The 26,420-nt window shown below is 40.8% G+C and overlaps 1 protein-coding gene across 5 annotated transcripts in view; it reads left to right on the top strand.

Moving 5' to 3' along the window:
• The window catches only part of RASAL2 (RAS protein activator like 2), a 332,591-nt gene extending 315,371 nt beyond the window's left edge, over positions 1-17,220 (top strand). For all 5 annotated transcript variants that reach the window (XM_027868393.1, XM_027868395.1, XM_027868391.1 and 2 more), the window contains 4 exons: positions 4,684-4,818; positions 6,686-6,888; positions 7,524-7,611; positions 13,282-17,220. In XM_027868393.1, the coding sequence (XP_027724194.1) occupies positions 4,684-4,818; positions 6,686-6,888; positions 7,524-7,611; positions 13,282-13,446 (591 nt within the window). In that variant the 3' untranslated portion in view covers positions 13,447-17,220. The remainder of the gene's footprint in view (positions 1-4,683; positions 4,819-6,685; positions 6,889-7,523; positions 7,612-13,281) is intronic.
• The last annotated feature ends 9,200 nt before the right edge of the window (positions 17,221-26,420 follow it).

Genomic DNA, 26,420 nt, shown 5'->3' on the forward strand with positions numbered 1-26,420 from the left:
GGGAAGGAGTGTTTTTAATCTTTTTCTTTCTTGCTTGCTGTTTGCTCTATTGTGGAATCTCCAGAGTTCTGTAGTCAGCATTTTTTCCAAACAAATTCCTCTACATATTTTTAATTGCAAATTATGTTAGGGAATTCTTTTCTCTCTGAAAGTGGAGGATTTCTTTGTGGGGTTTGTTCCGTGGGTGGCTGTAATTATTGGCAGTTTTGTCTCTAGCAAGTTCTACTTATTCCTCAGCACTGAGCAGTAACTATTGTTTGGCTAGGATTTACTGGCTTCAATCTTTTCTATTTAGTAAGTAGGAGGGGAACAAAATTGCTAGGGAGAGTAATCCAGGGACAGAATTTTTGTCCTTAACATTTTGTACTTCACCCTTGTTGTTCTTAAGAGAACTGTTTTCTAATATTTGGACCCTTATGTTTCCATGAGCCCTTCTAGGAGTTCTTTTTTCATTCCTGTCCCTGTTTTTCTCCTGATATTTTATGCATCATTTACACATAAAATGGTATTTTCTGTTTTAAATTTGTCAGTTGTTCGTATTTAACATACAACCTAAATTTAGGGGTTGAAACTTGACATACGCCACTGACAAGACTAATGAAGTTTTTCCCTTTGAACGTTTGAAACTATCCCAAATTCAAACTATTCAGAGACTCTTTTCACTGATTATTATATGTGTTTAATTAGGGCCCTTACATTCCTATTTTTGGCAGTGAAGTTTACTTACATGTACAAACCAGACCTGTTCTAAGCTTGTCAAGAAGCTGAAACCAACTAGTCTTTCTTACATCTAGTAAATATAATCAAAGAACAGAGAAGTCTTTTGTTCTATGACTCTTATTATGGCCAGGATATGACTAATAGTATCAGTCAAAGTGCTGTATAGAGGATTGTCAGGTCCTCATGCCCTAAAGCTTTCTCTCATTTTTTTTTCAAAGGAAAAAGTCTATATGGTCTTGTAAGTTTTAACGTCAATTATCCCCAATTTCTTTGAGTGTAAACTGGGATATCAGTTTGTGCTACCTCCTCAACTTAAAAAGGAGTTGGAAGACAAAATTTTCTATTAATTTTTACATAATTGGACAAATAAATCACTTAGGAGCATCCTGGTACCAATCAACAAGCATTTACTATGTGCATATTAATGTAAACTACAAAAAAAAATTAAAAAATATAGGCCTGGCCCCAAAGGAATTTGTTTGGAAGATGCAGTTTATATTGGTGAAACAATTAGAAAAAGATAAGGCAGTATTTAATTAGAAGCCAAATTGTGTGTATAGACTTGGATAAGTACTTTAAGGAGTTCAGAGAAGAAAAATAAAGACTTCATGAGCCAAAATAATCAGGGAAGCCTGCATGGGGGAAACAGATTGAGTTAGGCCTTAATAGATGAGAAGGGTTTAGGAGAGCGGTCTACCTTGTCCCAAAAGGCAGAAAAGGGAGAAATGAATGTGAATTTCGAAGAAGATAAATTTAGTCTTGGGTAAGGAAAAAAACTTTCCCACCATTGGAGCAATTCAAAAGTATGGCGGGCTTCCTTGGGAGGTCATGGATTCTGTCTCACTAGAGAAGAGACTAGATGACAACTTGTTAGGTATGGGTCGCTTACAGCTTTGGGATTTTGTGAGGGCTTGCCAGGTGAAAAGACGAACAGAAACATGGAGTCCAAATGAGCATTTTGAGTGTGAGAGGAAGAATTAAGATTTGTTTGATGTGTTAGGAAATAGTGAGAAATACAGTTGAATAGGTGGGAACTCCCAGTGCCTTTTATATAGTCTCTTCAGTTGACCTGCTAAAACGCATGAGTTGATAGAACCATTTTTTATCCAGAAAGCTGTATTTCACCATTCAATGAGAGTAGCAAACCAACCTTGGTTTTTAGAGTTTCCTCTTGAGTGATTCAAACCTTTGGCCTATCTAACAACTAAGTTTCTAAAGGCTACCACCTGTGTTCTGTATTACTATCATATCCCATCCAGTTTTTCTGGTGCATTGCACATACCCAGTAAATAATCTCAGTGATGAGATGATTATCTCGCTAGGCTTGGTCAATAAGGTGAAGAGGAAAAGTTACTGAGTTGGAATAGGAATTGTTATTGGTTTGAGCAGTGACTCTGTCTCAAAAACTTTTTACAAATATTATTTGTTATATAGAATAGCTCAGTACAGTGCCTGGCACATTATTGTTGAGTCGTTCAGTAGTGACTGATTCTTCGTAACCCTATGGACCATACTGTCCATGGGGTTTTCCTGGCAAAGATACTGGAGTGGTCTGCCATTTCCTTCTCAAGTGGATTTAGGCAAACAGAGGTTAAGTGACTTGCCCAGGGTCACACAGCTAGTAAGTGTCTGAGGCGGGAATTGAACTCAGGTCTTCCTGACTCCAGGTGCAGTGCTCTATCCACCAAGCCACCAGCTGCCTACTCCTGGCATATAGTAGGCACTTAATAAATGTTAATTGACTAACCAGCTGTCTCAGAGGTGGCAGGAGAAGGGATGCTGGGAGAAATTTTGATGTTAAAAATAAAACAAAAGATATTTTAAAATGTATTTTTAAAAAAAAATCTTTTTACTAGGAAAATCCTACAGTAGCTTAGCAAAGCAGCTAGTAAAAAGCAGTCCTGGGGCAGCTAGGTGGTGCAGTGGATAGAGCACTGGCCCTGGATTCAGGAAGGCCTGAGTTCAAATCTGGCCTCAAACACATAACACTTACTAGCTGTGTGACCCTGGGCAAATCACTTAACCCCATTGCCCAACGAAAATAAATAAATAAATAAATAAATAAAAAGCAGTCCTTAGGTAGTGGAATGATGGTTTTAAAAATTAAGGAAACATTTATCTGTGTGTGTGTGTGTGTGTGTGTGTGTGTGTGTGTGAGGCAATTGGGGTTAAGTGACTTGCCCAGGGTCACACAGCTAGTAAGTGCCAAGTATCTGAGGCTGAATTTGAAATCAGATCCTCGTTACTCCAAGGCCAGAGCTCTATCCACTGCGTCAGCTAGCTGCCTCGCATTTATCTTTTAAAAGTTTACCTGACCTTGAAATTGTCCTTTTAAAAAGGAAAACTCGTGGACACTACCACCCTTTTGCCTTCCAAGTCTATACAAGTATGAAACAGAAACTTTAAATCCCATGACTCTAAAGCAGTTTGGTGCATATTTCTGCAAAACAAGTAGCAGGAAACATGCAGTTTACTATGATAGTTAAACACTGGTCCTGGGTGCCGCTGCTCAGACCATAAGGTTTGAGATAATTTGATTTGGTGCATTTGTTTTCTTAAGACAGTGAAAGAAATGGCTTTTAAGGAGGTTTATCAGAGGACCACTCACTAAGCTTAGAAAGACCTGCCTTTTCAGGGATGAAGTTACATTGCCAACAAAGATTCTGTCAAAACACTCTTGTGTTGTTTGATTTTTAAAAATCTGGTCAACCTGCATTAGCAACATTTTCTCCTGGACCTCGGAAGGCAATGTCACCAAAAAGACATGTCAATGTCTCTTCTTTCCTATCTTTCCCCCAGCCCATTTCTGATAATTCATTTTTAAGACCAGTTCTCCAACCCAATTTTAAGAATGAATTAAATGTGAAAGATAATGTAAATTCTCATATTCTCTGTGGAACAGATGGTTCCCTTCACTTGATAGATGAAGAAATATTGATCCCCAGAATAGAAAGCTATCTTGATGATAAAAAAAAAAAGACTAACCTTTAGATCTTACACCAGACCTTATTGGCTTGACTCCAAAGAAACAAAGCCGGATCTGCTACAGAATATTTGAAAACAGTGTGCAGTCAGCTCTTTGAATCTTGCTTTATATTTTCTGTGAAAGTCTGTTACTTTCAGTATAGGAGCCACCATGCTACAGACCCTTAGGCCAATGAACAACATTTTAAGGGCTAAATCTTTTATTTGAGGAGGAAGAACAGGCTCCGTATCTGAATTAATTGGAACAAAAATCTATTCAGCCAATTCTGTTCTTGTACAGATAGGTATTCCCCCCATGGTTTCGAATTAATTAATTAGTGAAAAAACATTTCTTAAGCTCCTACTATGTGGCAGGCTCTGGGGAACAAAGACAGAAGTAAAATCATTTCCTGTCCTCAAGGAATTTACGTTCTATTAGGGGAGACCACACATAAAACAGAGTGATGACAGGGGAAGAGAGGTTTTTTTTCTGGGGAGGCAGTGGAATGCTGAGTGACCCCATTCCTTTTCAGAACCAATGGTAGGATTGATTTGATTACTGTTTGAAGAGCCAGAAGTGACTAGAGTGGAGGTTGGGCCAGTGGCTAAACGTTCAAGGTAGGTAGATGTGAGGTATGGTCTAAGGCCAGCTAGATGTAGCTTTTTAAGCAAGTTTGCATTTAATTACTGGCCAGTTAAACTCAATCCTAGGGAAAGTTCCAAGCTGAGCACGTTATCTCATTCAGAGAGGGAGTCTTGTCTCTGGTGGGGAGCATAGGGCAATTAGGGACGTGTGAAGCATGATCTGTGAACATGTAGATATCCTTTAAGCAAGTTTGCTTTTGAAAGAATATTATTTAGAACCAGAATCATAGGGATACATTTAGCTAAGAGAAAAAAGTGGAGAGACTGAAATTGAGCGGATCAGTTATTTCTTCTAAGAAGAAATGCTGATTGTTGGTAATCTCTGGTAAGTCCTTATGAATATTTCTGATGCAGGTTCAATCACCTGTAGACTCTGCCACAATGTCTCCAGTGGAGAGGACAGCAGCTTGGGTTCTGAATAATGGGCAATATGAAGAAGATGAAGACGATACTGAGCCAAATCAAGATGATGTCAAGCACGCAGAGAAGGTAGAGTCTAGTGTGTATCCCTCCTGACCCGATTACCCCGAGAACCACGGGCTCTGAGCATGGACGTAAGGTCTGAGGCCAAGACTATGTACTCAGCCTTTGCATCTCTGCAGAGAAGCACCACATTTCACATTCACAGGCTGTCCGTTAACCTTGAACCACTATATCACAAGTGGAGCACCACTGGCTCTGAAAGAGAGCAGAGGAGCGTGTGAATGCCTCAGTGAACACCTAGCATTACTAACTGCTTGAAAAATAGTCAACTCACATATCATGGGTGGTAGGTCGGTAACATCTTCTTTATGGAAGCAAACACATACTCCAGTCACAAATAACAGAGCTAGGACTAATGGGCAGAAGTTAGAGGGAGCTACCTTCCCATGGTGGCTTCTTATGTAGTAGAGATGTTGCTTCTTCGTTCCACCCTCCCTTGCCCCATCTCCAGATGTTTCATATCTACTGAAGATAAATTTACTTATTAAACATTTTGTTGTATTTTATGTTCTTATAACAAGTTATAGGGAGGCATTTTTCAGCCCAGTGTAATAAAGAACTTCCCAACAATTCAAGTTCCCTGAAACTAGAATGCATCGTGTCATGAAGAGCTGTGGTCCCTGTTACTACCAGTGTTTAGGGACAGCCATGAATTAACCGCTCCATTAGGGATAATATAAAAAAGATCCATCTCCCAGGAGGAGAATTGGACTAGGTACCTAGATCCCTTCCAACTGTTATCATCTGAAATTCCATTCTATTGCTCAGCTTGAATATCCACACATCACATCGATGTGCTCTCGATCTCACTGCCTTTGACACCTATTTACACTTTGTTTATGCCATTCTGCTATCCGTTTCCATTCATTTTATGTTAATTTTTAGTGTTTGTACAAGGCAATTCAATGTAGTACAGCAATTCAACAAGCATTTATTAAGTGCCTGCTGTCCGCCAGGTACTGAATTAGTGTAAAATAGAGAGAGGGAGAGATCTGTGAGGGATATACAAAGACAAAAGCAAAACAAGGCAACCTAGAAAATTAAGTACAAAATATGTATTAGACCTGGGCCCAGAAGGAGGGCATGGGCGGGCGTACGGCTAATATGTTGTAAGGACCAAATGAGATAATATACGTACGGCACTTTGCAAATTGTAAAGCGTTATCTACATGCTAGCTGTCGTTTTATTGTTGTTCTTGTTAGCTGTGGCAGGGCAGTTCAAAGACTTGTACTGTAGGTGATTAATGTATAGGTCTTTTCCCCTTGTGGATATCTGACTTTTAACACATTTTCAGTGATTGGTTAAACAAGCTTTTATGAGATTGGACAATATCTTTGCTTCCATCTGACTACTGTACTAAAATTAGATGCGATTTGTAGAAACTAGTTGGTTAAATTTGAAAGAGATGGGGAGCTCTAGAATGCTAGAAAATTACATGGAGGCAGCTGGTGGTGCACTGGATAAAATGCTTGACTTGGAGTCAGGAAGACCTGAGTTTAAATCCAGCCTCACACACTTGCTAGTTGTGTGACCTTGGGCAAGTCACTTAACCTTTGCCTCAGTTTCCTTGATTGTAAAATGGGGATCAATAATAGCGCCTACCTTATAGCATCATTGTGAGGATCAACTAAGATCATATTTGTAAAAAACCCTTAGTATAGTAGGCACTGTGTAAATTCTTTTCCCTTCTCTTAAATATATCATCAGGAGATGGGCCATACTACATTAACATCAAGTCTGTGGTCAGCTTTAGCAGGTCCAGAGTAGACAGTGTAACTACAGGAGCTGAATGCTGTCTTTCTAGTCTCTTAGAAACAAACATAACTCTATTCACCTCTTCCCTCCCATGCAATTGTTCGTCTTCTGCTGTAGTATGAACAAGAAATCGCCAAGCTGAAAGAACGCCTGAAAGTGTCGAGCCGGAGGCTGGAGGAGTACGAGCGAAGGCTCCTGGTGCAGGAGCAGCAGATGCAGAAGCTGCTGATGGAGTACAAAGCCAGACTGGAGGACAGCGAGGAGCGTCTACGCCGACAGCAGGAAGAGAAGGACAGCCAGATGAAAAGCATCATCAGCAGGTGAGGGAGAGAAAGGCGGCAGCCCATGTTAGCGTTGGAACAAACACTGGATCAGATTTCAGAGGATAAGAAAAAATCCTTTTATTTTTTAATCCCCTTTCAGCTGCATTTACATCCATTGTTCACCTGCTGTGGGCGTCCAGCGCCTGCCTCTTGACTCGTGATGCTTTCCAGGTGTGAAGCTCCCTAGAAAGCCAGAATTGTCCTTTTCGTTTTTTAAAATATATTTTCTTTAAAATGAAAGAAAACAAATCATGAAGTGACTCCCCTGAGAGGTCACAAAAGAGAGAGGCTCAGAACAGTCTTGGAATGCTCCTGCTCTGGTAGTTAGCCTTGACTTGGGAGGAGAATCTTTGCAGCAGGAGAGCCAGCTAGCTGTCTTCTTGATTCATAAACATCTTTACAACCCAAATGCCTTGGAATTTGGCATGCTCTTCCTGAAGCCACTTTTTTTGTCTTTATTCACTCTGGCTGTGTCCACAGAGAAAAGAGCGGCCCTCTTTATTTTAAAGGGAGTAACAAAGGAGTGGTGTAAGGTGGAGTATTTTGAAGAATAAGGACTATTGTCTCTCCTTTTATGCATTACCCGTTTTCTTCTTTGATTATGTGAATGCTCTCTTCTTGACGTATTTCAGGTTAATGGCTGTTGAAGAGGAGTTGAAGAAGGATCATGCTGAGATGCAGGCAGTTATTGATGCAAAGCAGAAAATCATTGATGCACAGGTAAGAGGGCTTTGAATCTGACTGTGAGGCATTTGTTTACAGTAACTTTTATTCCCTGTCCTTCCACCCCATGCAAATACCAGGGCACATGCTGAAAACGTTGTTGATGAGAAACTCCTGACAGTTATCTCTTTTCAACCCTAAAGGGACATTGGTTGACTACATGACCTGTATTATTTTTTCTCCCCTGTACTGGAGAGTAATCCTTTAATAGAGTCCCCCAGCACTAGTGTTCTTGGGGCAGTTACCTCAGAAATCTGTCCTTGTGCATGATGAGGTTGACTTCTTTTCTTATGGAAGTAGCCAGATCCCCAGGGTATAAAGAGGACAAGTGCCCTGCATGTGTCTGGCTTGCGACCTCCACTGACCATTGCCTGGCTGTAAAGTTCACGATCTTGTGAGTTATGTCCGCCGTGCCATGGACTTGTTAGCCCATGGCAAACTCAGGATAGCTGGGAAGATAAGTCAAACCAGGGGCTCTGCTCTGTGCTGCTGTCTCCCCAGCCCTGCGTTTGGCAGTGCTCTTTGGGATCAGCTTGGCTCCCCTTCTTTGTTGGCGCTCTGCTTAAAGGACCTCTTTTGGTAACCCTAAAAGACACAAGGCGGCGAGATCACAAGTTGGATGCCTGTTCCTGGGATATTATGGAATAGAGGCTGCCAAGAGCATCTCCCATGCGCTACAGAACATCTGTACTCAGAGCCAAATCTGGGAGACAGGAAATACTTCTAACTTGCCACTTCCTTTTTTTTTTTTTTTTTTCTTTCCAGTGCAAGGAATATTTTCTCTAAAAAGGCAGGTGCAGTTTTGGTAATTGCTACTCTGGCAGCTGGGGACTGTTATCTCTCTGAAAATGCTTCAGTCAGCTTTGCATTTCTCACATTCCAAACCCATCCTAGGACTAGGTTAGAAACACACATATCACGTGTGTCACTGAGCTGTGAAATAAAAATGTGAGCGTGGCTTAATATATGCTCCAGATCTGCTGCGCCCTCCTGAGCAGCCCTTACCTGTTAGGCTCCTGGCAGATTCCAACTTCCTACCATTTTTGGTATAAAACACATAGGGAAAGTATATTCATTCGGGACTCCTCATAAGGTCACTCATGTAATTTTGGAGTGTGAAGTTTCAAACACAGCCTGTTTTTCCCAAAGTAAGACAGTCACATGATTGGAGAGTCAGGTTGAAAAGGTAGTTTGTGGGTGGAATGCTTTGTGGTTGGATATTCACCATGTGGCTTATAAGTCTCCCTCAGACAGTGAGCGACCACCAGTGTAGAGTCTGGGAGGATGGGTCAGTGTGTTTCCTTGTCATCAGAGCAGTTCCCCTAAATGTTCTGAACCCAGAACTCTGCAGTGAACCAATAGTTAGAGCTCTGATTACTCGGAAGAGAAGCTTGGTGCAGTTATTTTATTTAAAGTCATTTTTACCTTGCCAAATCAACTTTAGAAACCAGCAAGAGCCACCTTTGTCAATCTCATTCTGTAGCAGAGACAAGCAGATCAGAGGCCTAAGGAAAGAAGTCAGGGTCAAGAAAGCAAAGCCGTGTCAATTTCGCAGCCAGGTCTGAAATGTGGATTGGTCACAAAAATCACCTGTTCTTGTGCAGAGTAGTTTTCTGCTCTCAACTGACTGAACGAGGGTAATTCATCATTTGTTTCTGAAGATACCTTCTCCCCATTCCAGTTTCTAGGGCTTAGTGTGGGGTTATACATCAAGAGTAACAGACAGAAAAGGTTAAAGGGAAGGAAATCTGAGTTTTGGATCTTGATAGCTATGAAGACAGCCATTTAGAATCTGCCCTAAGATCATCAGAAGGGCATGGGAAGGCAAGCAGAAGGTCTCAAAGTAGAGAAATGAATGAATTGATCTTTTGTGCAATACCAAAACTAGAGAATTGTTCTGAACCAAATTTTAAGTGTTATATTAGTGATTTTTAAAACTTCTTTTTGCCAAGGGCCATTTTAATGATCTCAGCTTTAACTTAACAGCTTCCCCTTCCAAACCACCCACTGTAGCTGTTTCCTCTTAAGCCAGGACAGGAGGATGGTACTAGGGGTGGGATAAACCTTGCTCACTAAAATTAGCGAGATAAAATGGCACTGGTTCTTAAGACACACCAATTAATTGAAATCTTCGTTTTGATAAATATATTACTAATTCATGGCAGAAACCAAAACATAAATAGATAAAATAAAATCATAGAATCTGAGTTGGAAGGGAATTGAGAAACCACTATGTGAATTCCCTGCCAGATATGTTAATTTCTAAAAACATTAATTCTACGAGAAGACCAGCCTGTGAAGCCCCCAAAAGATACTTAGAGGTGGCAGTAGCTCCTGAGCTATATTTTGACAACTGCTTTATGCAGAAGCCAAATGCTGTTGTTATAAATGCCATCACAAAGACAGCTTCTGTGAATAACAGACATTTTCAAGTTAATGGTCTTGTCTTGTAGAAGAATTACAGATTTTTAAAAAGAATTAGGACCATCCCATGGGATTGTCTGTAAAGGTTCTTGTGTACTGATACTTGTGATACTGATTCCTTCGGAAAAAGTTACTCACACCATCAACTGCATTCCAAAGCTTTGCAAGAGTTAAGTAAATCATCTCTTCTAGCATCAGCATCCATGGTAGAATGCAAACTCCTGGAGGTCAAGGCCTACTTCCTTTTTATCTTTGTCTCCCTAGTACAGTTCCTTGCATGTATACTAGGTACTTGATATTTATTGAATTGAACAGACTCTTGTTGAATTGAAAAATTATTTGGGGATGAAAATGTCCTGTGGAGGTGAGCAATACTGTGTAATATCTGACATTTACCTTGATGTCCCTCAGGCAATGTTCCCAGTAGTATAAAGAGAGCACCTACATAGGTAAGAGTCTTACTTAGGCTGGGGACACATCACTACCCCAAAACTCCATTGGGCAAATGTCTAGGAAATTAGCCGATATCCATGTTTGTCTTTTATCTCTTTTGCTAAACCATCTTCCACCCACTCTGTGCTTAAATTGCCCTGCAGTCCTGTCAGAAAGGCTTGGCCGCAGATCCTAAGTCCAGCCTCCCTCTCCACAAATCAGTCGGTTCTACTCGACCTGTAGTATGGGTTTGGTCAGACGGTCTTGTTACTGAAGCAGCATGAGAAGAAGACTGACTGTGGAAGGTCCACTTGTCCCTGACATCATCATACAGGAGACGACGGGATATGGAGAGGTCGGCCGTGGGCCAGGCACTGCTCCCGTCTTTCAGCTCCCAGTGTGGGGAGAGTGCACTGTCACACCTGCTATCATGAGGCTTAGTGAGACCCAGGAGGTCCCCACACTCATCAGTTGGAAAACAGAGGAGCAGGTGCTACTGTATCACTATTGCAAGTGACATCTCCACTGTGTTAAATTACAGGTCATTAATGGGGATGAGATTATTCAGACAGGCAAGTAATCCCAGTGCAGTCCATTCTGTAGCTGACCAGCACCTAGTCTTGGCCCCGGGCACTGGCCTCCTACGCATTCCAGCTCCTGGCACTTCCCACACTTGAATTCCTCTGGGTCAGGAATGAGTTTGTTGTGTTTCTTTTGAATCCAAGCAGAGTTGAGAGTGTCAGAGCATCATCCACCTTCTCAACTTGGCCTTCAAAAATTCCAGTTTGATTTTGGGAATGGATTCTTAAAGGGGTGGTTGGACTGTGCAATTGCCCTTTAAATGTGCTCATTTTCTCCTCTTACTAAGACCTTAGTTCTTGCTACATGTCTTAATTTTTGTTTCATGGGTTCACAGGTTCCAACCTGTACTATGGAAAGGAGTTTCTTCATCAGTGAGATCAAAGATCCATCTAAATATTTGATTTTTGAGAACGAAATTTGTGAAATTCAGCCTCCACTGGGAGAGGACCATGGGCTTCCCCAAGTTAAGCAGAAAGGATTGGTTTTGCCCTTAAATCAATTTAAGCAAATTCTTTTGGTCCTATATATTTCCCGACTGTGGAGAAGAGTATTTCCACACTTTGATGACCCTCTATTTCTGGGGACCGCTGTGGCCATTTGTCTCTAGCCTTTAAAAAGTCTATATATTCACAGGTACTCTCGGTGATAACAGCAACAAACCACCTCCTTTGTAGATTTTTTTCCTCCATCTAGTTTAGTTTAGCTTTGTAAATTGTCACTCATCTGTTGCTACAGAACGAATTATAACTCATGGCAAGATAGTAATGCCAATTTCTTTTTTTTTTTTTTTTTTTGCCTTCCTTCTTAGAGGAAGAAAGGCTGGTGGTAATAATAGTAACAGTGTGAACTAGCAGATATCCTCTCCCCTCTCCTTATTTAATTAATAGGCTGGGTTACCCTGTACAGGAAAATAATATTCCCACAATGTCTAGCTTTGCCAGACATTTTCCATGAGTCTTCACTGTGTAACTGGTCCTGGTGCTCCGTAGCTCTCCCTGACACGTGCCGTAGGTATAGATAGCTTTGAATTGTTTCTACTTTCAGTACTGTGTCTGAGCCCTAGCCTTGTGGGTACCCTCCCTGTGACTCTAGGCTAAACTTCACCTTATTGGCAAACAGTATTCTCTGACACCCTGAAGCCTGAACTCTTCATTCAGACCATGAGAACAGTCAGGACTTTTTTCCCCTGAAAAATAGAAATTTTTTGTTGGAAAAATCTATTATTCTAAACTAGACCCCTCTTCCTAGTGTCTGCAGTATCTTTGTAGTGCTGATTTGAGGAAGGGGATGGCAGCTTAGAAATAATTGTTCTAATGACCCCACTTTGCTTTGAGCTGCCCTTTTTTTTTTTCATCTTCATGCATTCAGCCCTTATTTTTTTTTTTTCCAAAAATAAATAATGTTAAAACAAAGCTTTTCCAAAGAACAAAAAAACAAAACAAAATGAAAACTTACAATTGGATAGCTTTCTTGGAGTAACTCTGAGCTGGAATGGGTCTAGGAGCCTTGTGTTATCTGTTTGTTTTCATGTGTTACATCCATGGCATCCACCTTTAAGTCACACCTCCCTCCCCCAACTTCAAGCAACTCCTAGTTCGAGCTTTCGGCTGCTTCTCTCCTCTGTTGCTGTTGCATCTTCACTTTGCTGGTGACTTCAGGCTGCTGCCATTTTCTGTTTTAATTTGGAGCATAACATGGGTTCTTTTCAGATGTGACTAGTATGTTGTCTGTAGGACCAAAAGTCCATAGGCCACTTGTACCTTTTCTCTGTAAAATGAAACATCTGGTGCTTCTTTCTGTGCCTCCATTTTCTATTTTCCAACCTTAAGACCAAAGCATGCTGTGCAAGAAGACAGCTTGCCATGTAAAGACCGATTAAAGGAGACTTCATTACGTGAGCATGATGTGCCCCACTCTGTCACTTAACAACTGCAGTGTGCCAAGAGCTCATTCAGAGTGTGTCTAAATCTTAAAAAATGAATTAATAAGTGACAAAGCGTGACAAACCAAGACACAGCAGACTTATGGAGAACAAAAGATTTCGAATAACAAAGAGGCAGAGATGTTCCATTTTACTGGGAAACGTTGAGATGGCTGACTGTCATAGAAAATGCCAGAATTGTTGATGATGGCTTTAAACTTGTGCATAGTAAAGAAAGGCTATTTTTAAAGAAAAAAAAATTGTAGCAGGCAAACGTCACTCAAACCACACTTGTGTATCTATTGCAGGAAAAGCGGATCGTGTCCCTGGATTCAGCCAATACACGGCTGATGAGTGCCCTAACCCAGGTGAAGGAACGCTACAGCATGCAGGTCCGCAATGGCATCTCTCCCACCAACCCCACCAAGCTTTCCATCACGGAGAATGGTGAATTCAAAAACAGCAGCTGCTAACCAGCTCTCCTGAAGAGGCAATGGAGATTGAAAGATATTGTATTGGACAATACAAACCCGTCCCCCTATCCCCAGCCCTTCACCCTGCCCCTCCAGGTTTACGGAATGCTGCTAAATTGGAATGGCAACATAAAGGAACTATTGAGTGGTGAAAGAAACCATCTCCTTCAGGGCATAAGACTAGGACTAGAGAGTCAATGCTCTTTTTCCATATCTCTTTGTACATAAAGAACTCAGTTCTGGGCCATGTACAGAAAATGCCACTGTAATATACCAAAAGGAAGTTAATAATGTAGATTATCTTTTTAATTATTGCTATTTTTATTATTGTTGTTTTTCTCTTGTTAAAAGCACTGCAGTTGGTAGAGGAGGAAAAATAGGAACTATCTGTGAGTGAGGAAATGAGCTTATAGGTTTAGTAGAAAGAAACTTTGTCTGACTGATACAAGCCCTTGGAGTGCAACAACAGATTGGCAGAATTCACTTTTCAAGGTATTGTTCTGCTGGTTTGAAAACTATCTTTGATCCCTTGATCCGTTTTTTTAAAAAAAAAGAATGGCAAGACCCAATCAATAGAAATCTATACCAGTGGTCAGTTAAGATTGGATCTGGTCAAAGAGCCTTTGGCATCCACTATTACAAGGGACAGAGGCCAAAAGTTACTGTAGTATCATTGGACTTTGGGGATAATGTTTAGATTCCTGTCAGTAAATCTATTTCCTTCTCTCTTTGGCAGATTTTCTCTTTAGTAGGCAAAAGAGAATAATATCCGGTTTTAAATAGGGGATTTTTTTTCACCCCAGTTGTAATAAAGGGTATTTTTTTCATTTTTAGAGTTTACAGAACTGTAAATATTTGTCTGTAAATGCCATCCTGCATCTTTGTATACTTTAGTGTCCTCTCCTCACCCATAATGGAAGCAATCATACCAAAAAGGATTTATTCTCCATTATCTAAGTCATCCAAATCTGTTATCCACATTCCATCGGGGAAAAAACAAACAAATAAGCAGATTTATTGTTTCTGCCCTCCTTCCCTTCCCCCTAGAAAGGGCTGACTAAATAACATCAAGACCCTGTATAATTTTTGGTTTTCAAATATATCACAAATGCTTTTCTGATTTTTAAAATCATTATGTTCATTCAGATTTAGATTTTTATCTGTTGGAGTGACTAACTGGTTCTATCCACATTACTACGTCTTCCTCACATTGCCCCCAGCCAAATTTGGAACTGAGTCCAAATCAGAATTCCGACACTTGGTAAAATGCAGTCTGCTCTTCTCCCAACAGGAAACTGAACCAGGAGGCGGGGGTGATAGGCTGTTGGCACACACAAGCTTTCATCTTCTGAGGAGTAGTTAAATCTCATAGTAACAGGGTTGGCTATGGGAAACCCATTTTTTAGCCATGGTTTTCCTATAGGAAATAGTCTAGTTCAGATACAGTCACATGAACTATTTATTTCCTTTGTTCAAGGGGTGTGAAACATTATCTTGGGTGAATAATTATCAAAAGTACAGAATTTTATGCATTAAACAGTTATTATTCATATATAATTGCACAAGTATACATATAACTATGCACAAATAGGAAACAGTCAAACCTTCTATACCGTCAAATACAGTAAGGTCAAAGTGTCTTTGCTATCTTTAGCCAGGTCTTAGCAGTAATTTTGGTTGTGGGAGAGAAGTGTCTAATATGAGTAACAATAATGTTTAATTCAAAATATTATTTTTAAAAGACCATAACAAACCTAAGGGACCAACCATGTGCCTAAAGTAAGCACCCATGGGTGGTGATAGTAGCTTTTTTTCTTCACTATCAGAGTAAACAAGGGGAAAAAAGAGATCATTTATGGTACAACTTTTGTTAATAGAGCAGCCCAGTCAAATTTACCTCCTAATGTTCCAACCCTGTGTTCTTTCTCTCTTCAGCCTTACTCTCTCTCTCTCTCTCTCTCTCTCTCAGGTCAGTTTTTTGTGACCCTCTGTGTTTTCTTGTCTTGTATCTCTGCTTCTTAGTGATCTTTCCCCCTTCCTATATATACTCCCATCACCAACTCCTAATGCCACCAAACAGATTTAAAGTAGGACCTTCTCTCTATTTTAGCTTGCCCACAACTACTGTTTAAAAGTTTGGGAAACCTGTGTGTTCCCATACTTTACTTTATCCTCCATTTTACACACACCCCTTAGAATGTATTTTCACAGACTGAACTAAACATACTTCTTGTGTCTTTCTCCTTCACATTGAAAGTACAGGCCTGATTCTGATCACTTTGAGCCACTTAACACGTACTGCTTTCAAAGAAATGCCCAATTTTGTGAGAATTCAAAGTACTGATATCCTGTCCTTCTTACATGGCTATTCCCAACCCTAGCAAAATTAATTCTACATGCAGCTCTATACCATAGAAAACTTGGTAAATGAATTGTCTGTTTGAATGGTTTTAAGTATGTTATATGAATGATCTCTTGAATTGAGATTCAAAAACTTTAGAGTGTTTGACTATAGATGGTGTCTTGTAGGTTTACCTAAATTGGAAGTAAGCTTTTGAGTGAATGCTGTTTAAGGTGATGGATCAGACTAGATCTCAAGTGTTAGCCTTGTGGTATTCCACTAAAGGTTTTGTTGTGATAAAATTCTGTAATTAGATGTCTAGACCTCGTGGGAATGTATTAGGCATAAGAAACATTTAGTGTGTGGAAGGAGAAGAGGAGAGAAACAATACAGATGTTTCAGGGGCCAAGTTAGCAGGATTGTAAGTAAACTAAGTAGCTACTGTTTTAAAAAATGTTGGCAGATATTATATTTAAATTTAGCTTTGTCCATTGAAAAATTTAGCTTTTTTAAATAATTTTGTTATTTAAATTAGGTTTAAATTTAGATTATCCACTTAAGCCTCTATTCAGCCAAATCTTTTTTTCTGAACATTTCTTTCAAGAATACAGCCCATTAAACATTTGATCAGTAGATTCCAAAAAAAAAGAGCTACAGGAAGGTAATAGTGTCTGTTCTTTTAATTGTTATTTAATATTTATGAGTTTTCCACTTCCAACTTTGTTAGATAATATGACAGAGAAAATCACCGTAGAGGCAAATGGCCCTGCTTCAGCCAGTCGATGAGGAGCCCAAAGACAAGACACAACGACCTTTCTCCTACAAAGGAGACTGTATTGTATGGTAGAGCCAATGGGCATTCAGTTAGATGTCATGCTCCCTGCTCCTCCTGACTTATCACCTGTTTGTTAGGTATAAAATGGTCTTTGGTTGAATAGGATGTGGAATTCTGCAAAGTGCCTGTGTAGGTGACCCCAGGTTATGGGCAGTAGGAAAGACAGTTGAATGAATGTTGCTAAGATTCGGGAAAAGAGCCTCATGTTTCATATTCCTGTCACAGGATCAGCAATCAAGCCTACCAGGTCTGTTCTCTAAATAAGTTAAAAATTCTGTCAACTCATAATGTTCCATGAGCCCCTAAAATAAAAATTGTGAGGGAGGAAAGATTTGACTGGTGCCGGTTTCTTGCCACAAGTTAAATGTAGCATAGTGTTCTTTGTGTAGCATTAGGTCTGTTTGCTTAGGTACTGTAGGCAGTCCGGATCAACTCTCTGTTAGTCTTCTCCCTTTTACTGATGGTGGATTGTCCTGCCTGTCTTTAAAGGAAGAAGTAAGATCCCATGTCTTGGACTGCTATCCATCTCTATGAAACATTAATTATATGCCCTTGAATACGATCTTAACTTTAGAAGTAAAGCTTTTCAGATTTGTGACTACCTCTCTCTAGCCTTGTCATTGGACCTCTACTTCTTAAATCCCACTTACCTTTCACTCTATCATTTCCCTGAATTTAATCAGAATTGCAGTAAATGGGAGAAAAGCAAGGCTTCTCAGTCAGAAGTCCCATATAGCAAGGAAGCTGCTGCAGGGGAAAGCCAGCATTATTTGACTCGGCTTCTATTCCAATCTCCACCTAGGTAATCTCCTGTCCTTGGGCCCTTTGGAGGCCGATTCTTACATCAACTTTGCAAGTTAGACCATTCTAAGTGCCCAAAGTCAGACCTTCAGGCATGCAACAGAGTAGGCCTGGACACACCAGGATTAACTGTGGATCTGGACCTTCTCACTAGCTCAGACTTTCTGCTCCAGAACTCATGCCACAGGCTAAATAACTCCTATTCTGTGCACTTTTGGAAGTACTTTGTGTGTGGGCTTAGCCTTTGAAGAGTATGTATGGGCAGTCACTTACCACAGTTGGCATCCCTTCCCATGTATCCTCCCTCTCTCCATACACTCACACACTGAGAACCAATCATTTAATTTTCAGAATGTCATTTTCAGAAACATATCAATGGAAAGTACCTATTTTTAATAATTCTTAAAAGAAACATTGGAGTTTTGAAACCAGATAGAAGTTCATTTATTATTTTGAATTATTGTCCTTTGTTGCTAAAAGCATTCTCCTGTTGTCAGTACCCAGCTGAGAATACTACACTCTTGATTTTAGGAAGGACCAAAGCAATGAAATTTGCATGAGACAAAATAAATATCTCACGAAGAGAGAAAGAGCCAGAGAAGGATGTATGATCTAAATGTAGACTCGTGCATGTTAGCCTTCTCTACAACCCAAAGAACCACAGTTTTAAAGGAGGCAAGAAGAGTTTAGATTTCCCCACCATCTATAAGATGTGTTGCTATGATATACAGTAATATGGTATGATGGTTTCGACAGGTAACACAGTTTTCTGAGGCCCCCATTTGAGAATATCTACTTCATTCTGTAAAATTAGTGATCATCAAACATTGTTGAATCGCATTGCCCTAACATCATTTCGATTTCATTCTATGCCTTCCTCCTAAAAATGGCAAATGACATGTATTTACATGTATGTACATGCCCCATTTACTTATCTTTAGGAGTAAAGCTTTTCAGATTTGTGTCTACCTCTCTCCAGATATACATGACCATTTATCTTTAAATGTGAGAATATCATAAGACTCTTTGAAAGAATAGGAGGATGATACCATGGGATGTCTTCCTCCAGAGTGGGAAGTCACTGTGTCATCCTGGGCCAAATCTGAGGAGGCCTAGCTAGTTATTTCCTTGCTACTGGACCAAGATAATTTAGAAGTGGTCAGAGAGCCATCCCAACAATGGTTATGCATTGTCGTGTAGTGGGCTAACCAAAGACAAAGGGGGATGTATTTAAAAGATCTTGTTGATGTTCTTGGACACATTTTAATCCCATACTCATTTTGTTTTTCCACTTCAACATTCCCATTTGCCTCTTGGAAATCTCTTTGGTTTAGATCTCCAAACAGGTTACTTTATCACAGTCGTAGGAGGGTATGATCATTAAAATCCAGATCTATCAAAGTTACTATGGTGTATATATATTTGGAGGGTTGGGGAAGAGAATGTCTATGTGTGTAAAACACATATTTTTTGTCATTTCTGAACTCCCAAGGGGGGAAAAGGCTCAAATCATCTCTTCCACAAGAGGTTGAATATAAATTACTCATTGGATAGCCACTATTTGCAAATAAGTTAAAACTAATAATGAAGGTGACATTTTTGACTGGTGCTTAGATATTTCCTCTTACTTTAAAACTAGCTCTCAGAAACAACAGCACATCAACTTGCGTCACTCCCATGAGGAAATTACCTTTTAAAAATAGATTTTTTTTTTTTTCATCTCCAGGGCCTTAATAAGCGTGTGTTACTACACAGGGCTATTTTACAATAATCAAGCTAAATAATTTATTTTTTATTTCATGATAGAGAAATACACCTTAGAAAAACAAAACCCAAGATTTTATTTTATTTTTAAAGCCATATTTTTGTGCTAGTAGCACGTGGATTGTTCCATATGTGAGATCCATATCTGCATTTCATTACCTGGGTTTATTCTAAAGAAGATTTATTTTTGTTCTGTGAATAATTTTTGACGGTTCTTGTACATGTACAGATATAGATACATTTGAGGTCTTTTATTGATATTCCTACAAAGAATACAAATAAACTTTAACTTTAAACATTGGAGAGTAAATTTTTTTTACCCTATGTGACATTTCTCTTATTCGGCAGCAGTGAAATTGGTGGGCTTTGGAGGTTGGGAGTGGAATAAGAAGAAGCATATAGGAAAATGGTTCTGAAGATAATGTCAATATTAAGGATAGTTTAAATTATCCTTTTAGTTACGGATGAAAATATCCAATTTGTCAGAAAATAAGTTATTGATATTGATCCAGCCTTCAGATGTCCAATAATTGGACCACTGCAAGAGATCCTTATCCTAAAGAACTTATGCTACATTCTCTTAGAAAACTTGTAACTGATGAACTTGGAAAATTTTATTTCAAGGGTGAACCTAGTTCACTTGGAAATCATGGACTCATAAATCAAAGTGTGGGTCCATTGGTTTCCATCTTCATTACCACCACTGTTCTGTCTCAACTTGCAAGCCATGTGGAGAGGGGAAAGCTCACATTCCTCATATTCATCCTTTGTTCAAGGTTAAATGCAACAATACATCAATTATTATAATTTCATTCGTGTGGGACCTCGTTCTACTAATGCATATGGCGATTTGTAACTTAGCAGAAATGTTTTAGAGAGCTTTCTAGACTTAGAAAGGTTAAGTAACTTACCCATGGTCATACAGCTAAGATAAAGGTGGGACAAAGATTAAAATATGGTACCTAAATCTTTCCCCATATTGTTCTATTTTCTTGCTCTTTTCTACAGAATCTACCACCACTATTCTGATTTCTGTAGATCAATTTCCCAGGGGAAGGTGCCTGGATAGATTTAGAAGGCATTTAGGTATGAGAATGTATTTAGAAAGCAGCCCCAAATTAGTAGACTCAAGCTACTTTTTGTTCTTTTCAAAGCTGATCCATTTCAGTCTGAATTGCTCATGACCTAAAATAACCTTTACAGCTTCTTGTATCTGAAAGAGTAAAAGAAAAAAAAAAGTATTGATATACCAACCTCTCGAATATTCATGGACTAATTATCCCCTTAGTACATCACCCAAATCTAAAAGAAATATATAACAACCCAGAGAGTGAGAGAAAAACTCACGGTGGGCATATAAATTGTTTTATGTTGTGTAGTAGTCTACAAACTGTTACCCACGACTTGTGTGCTAAAAGCATAAGACATCATTAAAGAAGAATGTAGGAAAGGGTGGTGAGATGGTCATGTAGGAATAAAAAGTGATGGCAGATAGCTAGATTAGTGCATTGGCATCCCTGAGATATTAACAAACTAAAGGAAGGGCTCCCTCTTGCCAATCAAGTGGATCCTTTGTGAGGCAGGAGAAGAGATAGATATTGTGCATGATAAGTTCTAGTGTGGCTATGACCTAGACCAGTGGGGAGGGGATCTGCACCAGTGAGATCATTGATTCACCAGAATAAGATTATCCAAGATCTCCATTGTTCCTCTTCTGTCTCTGCCTGCCTGCCTTCTGTTTCTAGCACCTCCATTAAAGGATGGACCGGAGAAGGGATGAAACCCAAATCTTATTAGTGTCTCTGCTGAGGAGGCTTAGTTGAAACTAGTGATTAGTTTGTGCTTTGGGGATTTTTTATGGATTTCAGTAATTTACATCCACCTTGTCCCCCAAGACTGTGGGTGATAGAGTTGCTGAGAGTTTCACTCTCCCTATCTTTTGGATCTGAAGCTGCAGCCATAGCTGTACATAAGGGCCCCAAAATGAGAGAATGCCTGTGCTCCCATATGCAATCAAATAAGTCATCCCTCAATGTAGAATGGAGAGAACCCACCAGAGCTGGTTAGAAAGTGAAATTCCATATTTTGAATCCAATTTCCCCAATTAAGTCATTATAATTCACTATTTCTATATAGCACTTCATGGTTGCAAAACACTTAAGAGGCCATCATCTCATATTCTAACAGCACTGTGAGGTTCATTAGGACAAGTAATGTGTATGTCTTTTATAAATCAGGGAACTGAGGCTCAGAGACAGCGTGGTGTAGTGGGAAGAGCCCTGGAGGGAATATCACAAATCCTGGATTTAAATTGCTTCCTGTACTACCTTTGCCTCTATGAGGCTCAGTTTCCCCATCTGTAAAATGTCAAGGTTGGTCCAGATCAGGGGTGGGGAGCCTGTGCCCTCAGGACCACATGTGGCCTTCTAGGTCCTCAAGTGCAGCCTTTTGACTGAGTTCAAGTTTTACAGAACAAACCCTTTTATAAGGGGATTTGTTCTGTAAAGTTTGGATTCAGTCAAAGGGCAGCACTTGAGGACCTAGAGGCCTCTTCCAACTCTAGATCCTTGCCAATGCAATTTGCCCAAGGTCACAAAACACTTAACTGGCACAGCCAGAGCTTAAACCACGTCTTCTGACACTAATTCTGCCATCCATTCCTCTAAAACAAGCTGCTTCCGTTGGAGATTAGAGGGGGATGGGCTTGGCCTCCGGGCAGCAGAGACACCCAGGGACAGGTCAGTGCCTGCCAAGCAGCTAACAGTAAAAGACACCCATAGCATATCACTACTTGAAGAAGGCGTCAGATAAACCAGAACAGCTTCAGCAGGATACCGGTGGTCTCTAGGTCAGACCAAAATAATACTTTTTACTATAAGGGATTGATAAAACAGAATTCAAAAGACCTTTAAAGTAAAATATGGCATTTACTTCCTCTTCCATCAATTCCATATTGAAATTCTATGCATGGGTGGGCTGGTCATTTTTCAGAGGAAACCCATTTAAAGAGTCTGTTTTCTATCTGCTGATGCTATATTCATGATTCCACACTCAATATTTCAGTCTTGTTACTCCTAACATTTTTTTAAAGTGCTTATTTGCATAATATTTTGCATATAGGTTGCATATTTCATTTCATACCAAAATGCAGAGAAACCCACATAGCTCCAACTGTTCTCCCTTCAAAAACACTTTTCTCACCCTCTTGTCATGGGAAGTTAGGTTTGACCAAACTGAATTAGTTAGGCATTGCCTATTTCTATCATTGTCTAAATTACAAAGAGCTACAAGAAAAGTTACCATTACTAATCATATTTTCCTCTGGGCCTCAGTTTCCTCATCTATAAAATGAGAGACTGGGCTAGTTGATCTCTAAAGCTTCTTACAGCTCAAGGTCTTTGATCTATAATCTGAGGTCCTGTCCAGCTCTGATGTGAGTTGAAAAAGGTACATTCACAGCAAATCGACCCTAGTATTGATTCTTCTCTCCTTTCCCTACTCTTAAGTTCATACATTTTAGGCCAATCCAATTGGAGCATGTCCAAGTTCTTAGTAAGTATCTTACAACCGTTCTGTTGCAGAGTCAACACAGAAATTTTAGGAATCGAGGAGATGATAGACAACCTGTCCCCAAGAGCATCTTCTTCTGCAAAGCTGGTTCTGTACATCTTGGCTTGGACAGCCATCACCCTGACTTGTGAAGTCAACCAGAGGGTTGGAGCTAGAGGTGAGCAAAGGTGGGGAAGGCAACAGTCATGGAGGGGCGAGGAGGATGGAAGGGAGCTGTCTCACCTCTCTCAAAAACTCTTCTTTTCTAGCCTCAGATTCCAGGATAGCTGGAGAGTTGAAATCAGCCTTCAGTATCCCAAAGCGTTGCTCTGTCCCCAAGAGAAATCAAAATCAGTACAGATGAACCACTCTTCCCTGACAGGACCATCGCGTTCTTGTTGATGGGGGCTGGGCTTGGCCCCACAAAGTGATTCAAGGGGCCTTATTTGAGGGCAAAAAACATTGCATGCTGTCATGTGCTCAGCGGGAGGTGGGCTGGCCTACCCCAGGCCAAAAAAAAAAAATGCTTTGGGAGAAAGGAGGACCACTGTGGGAATGGAGAAGAAGGTGTGTCTCTTATGTGACTGTTTCCCCCAAGCCCCACTATCCAATCGGTGGCCAGATAGCATAATGGTTAGAGCCTTGGGCCTGGAGTCAGGACAATTTGAGTTTAGATCCAACCTCAGACACTATTAGCTGTGTGACTCTGGACAAGTCACTTAACCTCCATTTACCTCATCTGTAAAATGGGGGCAATAATAGCCTTAAAAACCTTAAATCTCTATATAAACACTAATGATTATTATTATCTATCAAGTACCTATCTCAACACTGTACCTGGTCCTCTGCTCTCTCCTAACAACAATAATTATTACTATGAGTGGTAATAATATGATTGATAATTATATGATTATTGATTAATAACTATGATTAATAATAATAGCTAGCATTTACATGCCACTTTAAAGTTTGCAAAGTGCTTTACAAATAACATCTGATTTGATCCTCACAACAACGCTAGGAGGTAGGTGCTATTATTATCCCCATTTTACAGATGAAGGAACTGAGGCAGACAGATGTTGGATGACTTACCCAGCTAGTAAGTGTCTGAGGCTAGATTTGAACTCAGGTCTTCCTGACTCCAGGTTCAGTGTTCTTGTCCACTGCACTACCAGCTGCTACAGTTTTACTAAGTGACATCTAGAGAGTTTCATGCTTACGAGACATCTTTCATACATTATTAGCTCACTTGCTCCTCATAACATCTCTGTGAGGGAGATTTCATTATCATCCTCACTTCACCAAGGCGTCGCAAGTCAGAGTCACACAGCCAGTTAGTGACTGAGCCAGTATTAGAACTTAGGTCTTCCTGACTTCCACATCCAGAACTACCCCCAGGCCACACAGTCTCTTTCTCAACCTGGTCCCCACATTTTTAGAGGCTGGCCTTCAGGTCTTTTGGCTTTTCTGCTTGGCATTAATCTACTGGAAAGTACCAGCTGTCCTAAAAACAGAAATCACTGTGGGCACACCCCAGCTGCCATTGTCACGGGGGCCACAGCCTAGGATGTGACGTCTCAGAAGGGGTGGTTGGAGAGGATGCTGCATGTAAAATTCAGGCTCTGGGATTCCTTGATTCGTTCCTTCCCATGTCACTGAGATTTGGTTTTCTCAAATACTGGAAGAGACACTTGGCATTTAATTGGATGGGAAGAGGCATTTAATTGATCCCGGTATTGTTGTATTTTCCCTGGGCTCCCAGTAGGTCAGGAAGGATCTCTAAAGGAGGATATTTGTGGATTGAGTCTGGGTGGTGACCTCCCAGAAGGGAAATTTAAGCATCCTTGTAGACAGAGTCTACAGGACCCTGCACAAGGTTATGGCCAGACAAGAGTGGGATTGGCTCGGGGTTCAGGGATAGAGAGGTTTTCTGCTCAGCTCCAATCCAGTCCAATTCAAGTATTGAATAAGCATTGATTTATCTATGTGAGGCCCAGTGGATACTGTGGAGTGGGGAAGAAGGGCCCCAGGCCTGCCTTAGACACACACTGGCCGTTGAACGTGGATAAATCACTTGGGCTCTCACTGGCCCAGACCATTTTCTGAGACTGACTAGCAGAAGAGGCCTTTGGTAGAGGGGATTTCCATACTAGGAGATACCAGCACCAGTGAAATCACAGATCAAACCTAAAAGGGAAAGTGTATGACAAGGAGATTATACTGTCAAATGGAGGTGGGTGTACATTTTCCAGGACTGCTCCTGTGGCCTGATATGGGGAGAGCACAATTCTTGCCCCTGGGCATCAAAGACCTCCCAAACTCTGACTTTTACAAGGCTCAAGTTAGCCTGAGAGCACACCCAGACACACTCATGCATGTACACACATACACAAACACATATTCACATATGTACATTCAGACACACATAGGCAAACACATGCATACACACATACATTCAGACACACATGCACATATATATACAGACACAACACAAATGCATATATACACACATGCACACACAAATGCATATATACACACATTCAGAACACATAACAGATATATACACATGTACAGACACACCCACACACAGACACACACTCATATGGCCACACAAATGCACAGAAACACACATGCATGCATTCTCATACACATACGCTCATACATTCATACATGTACACTCACAGATACATACATGGACGTACATACACACATGCACACACATACAGTTATGGACATACACTCACACTCACACAAACCTCCAATTTTCACCGTGAACTCCTACATCACTCAGCCCCTCAACATGTGTCTTTTCTATTCATCCTGGAGCAGCTAGCTTAAGGAAGATGGGGGAAGTTCCCTTTGTATCTCTCATTCCCTTTCTCATACTCTCAGCTCCCAGGGTCCTAGTAGCCCAGCAGGAGCCCTCCACTCAAACTTTCCCAAGTCTGCTGGGCTAAGTAAGAACCAGAAGCCCTGGATCTGATTCCTCCTTGTGCCTACACATCTCATTGAGCCTCCTCAGTCTGTTTCCTGAGCTACAATATGTATGACTGATTTGCCAGAGCTCAGTGTGGGTGTGCGGAGGTGGGGAGAGGAGAGGACATGAAAAGGAGACATTCATCACCAAGCCACCATCTCCCTCCCAGTAGCAGAGGCCTCCCAGACCAGGAGGAAGACTCCCTGGGTCTAGGAGTGGGAAGGGGTGAAGGAGAAGTCACCTGAGCCTTTCACTCCTGAATGGGGACAGGGGCTCACAGTGGGCACTGACACCATTTGCTTCAGAGTAACTCAGTTAACATGGACAGGTTCATGGAGGAAAGGGTGGTGTCAGGGATCCCTTCTCAGGCTGACCAGTGAGGATAGAGAGGGGGTCTTGCCCCCAGGGTGGTGGCTGTTCCTACCTTCAAGAGAAACCTGAGCTTAGGAGATGAATGGGGAGCCCTACATGCTGCTTTGGCTCCACCCCAAACCTCCTCTACCCATCTACCTACTGACCACTAGGGACATTCTTCAGCTCAGAAGCCACTACAGTGGTCCTCTGAGGGAAGAGGCCCAGCAGGGGGAGAGGACAAAGAGGCTTTGGGAAAAGCCAAGGAGACAACGGTCATCTGGGAGTGGGAGGAGAAAGGATTACTTCCTCCTGGGGACAGAGGGCTCCCAGGAGGGTCAGAGCTGGCCTGGCTG

This window comes from Vombatus ursinus, unplaced genomic scaffold (assembly GCF_900497805.2).
Source record: "Vombatus ursinus unplaced genomic scaffold, bare-nosed wombat genome assembly UNPS02014789.1, whole genome shotgun sequence".
In the NCBI taxonomy this organism is placed as follows: Eukaryota; Metazoa; Chordata; class Mammalia; order Diprotodontia; family Vombatidae; genus Vombatus; species Vombatus ursinus.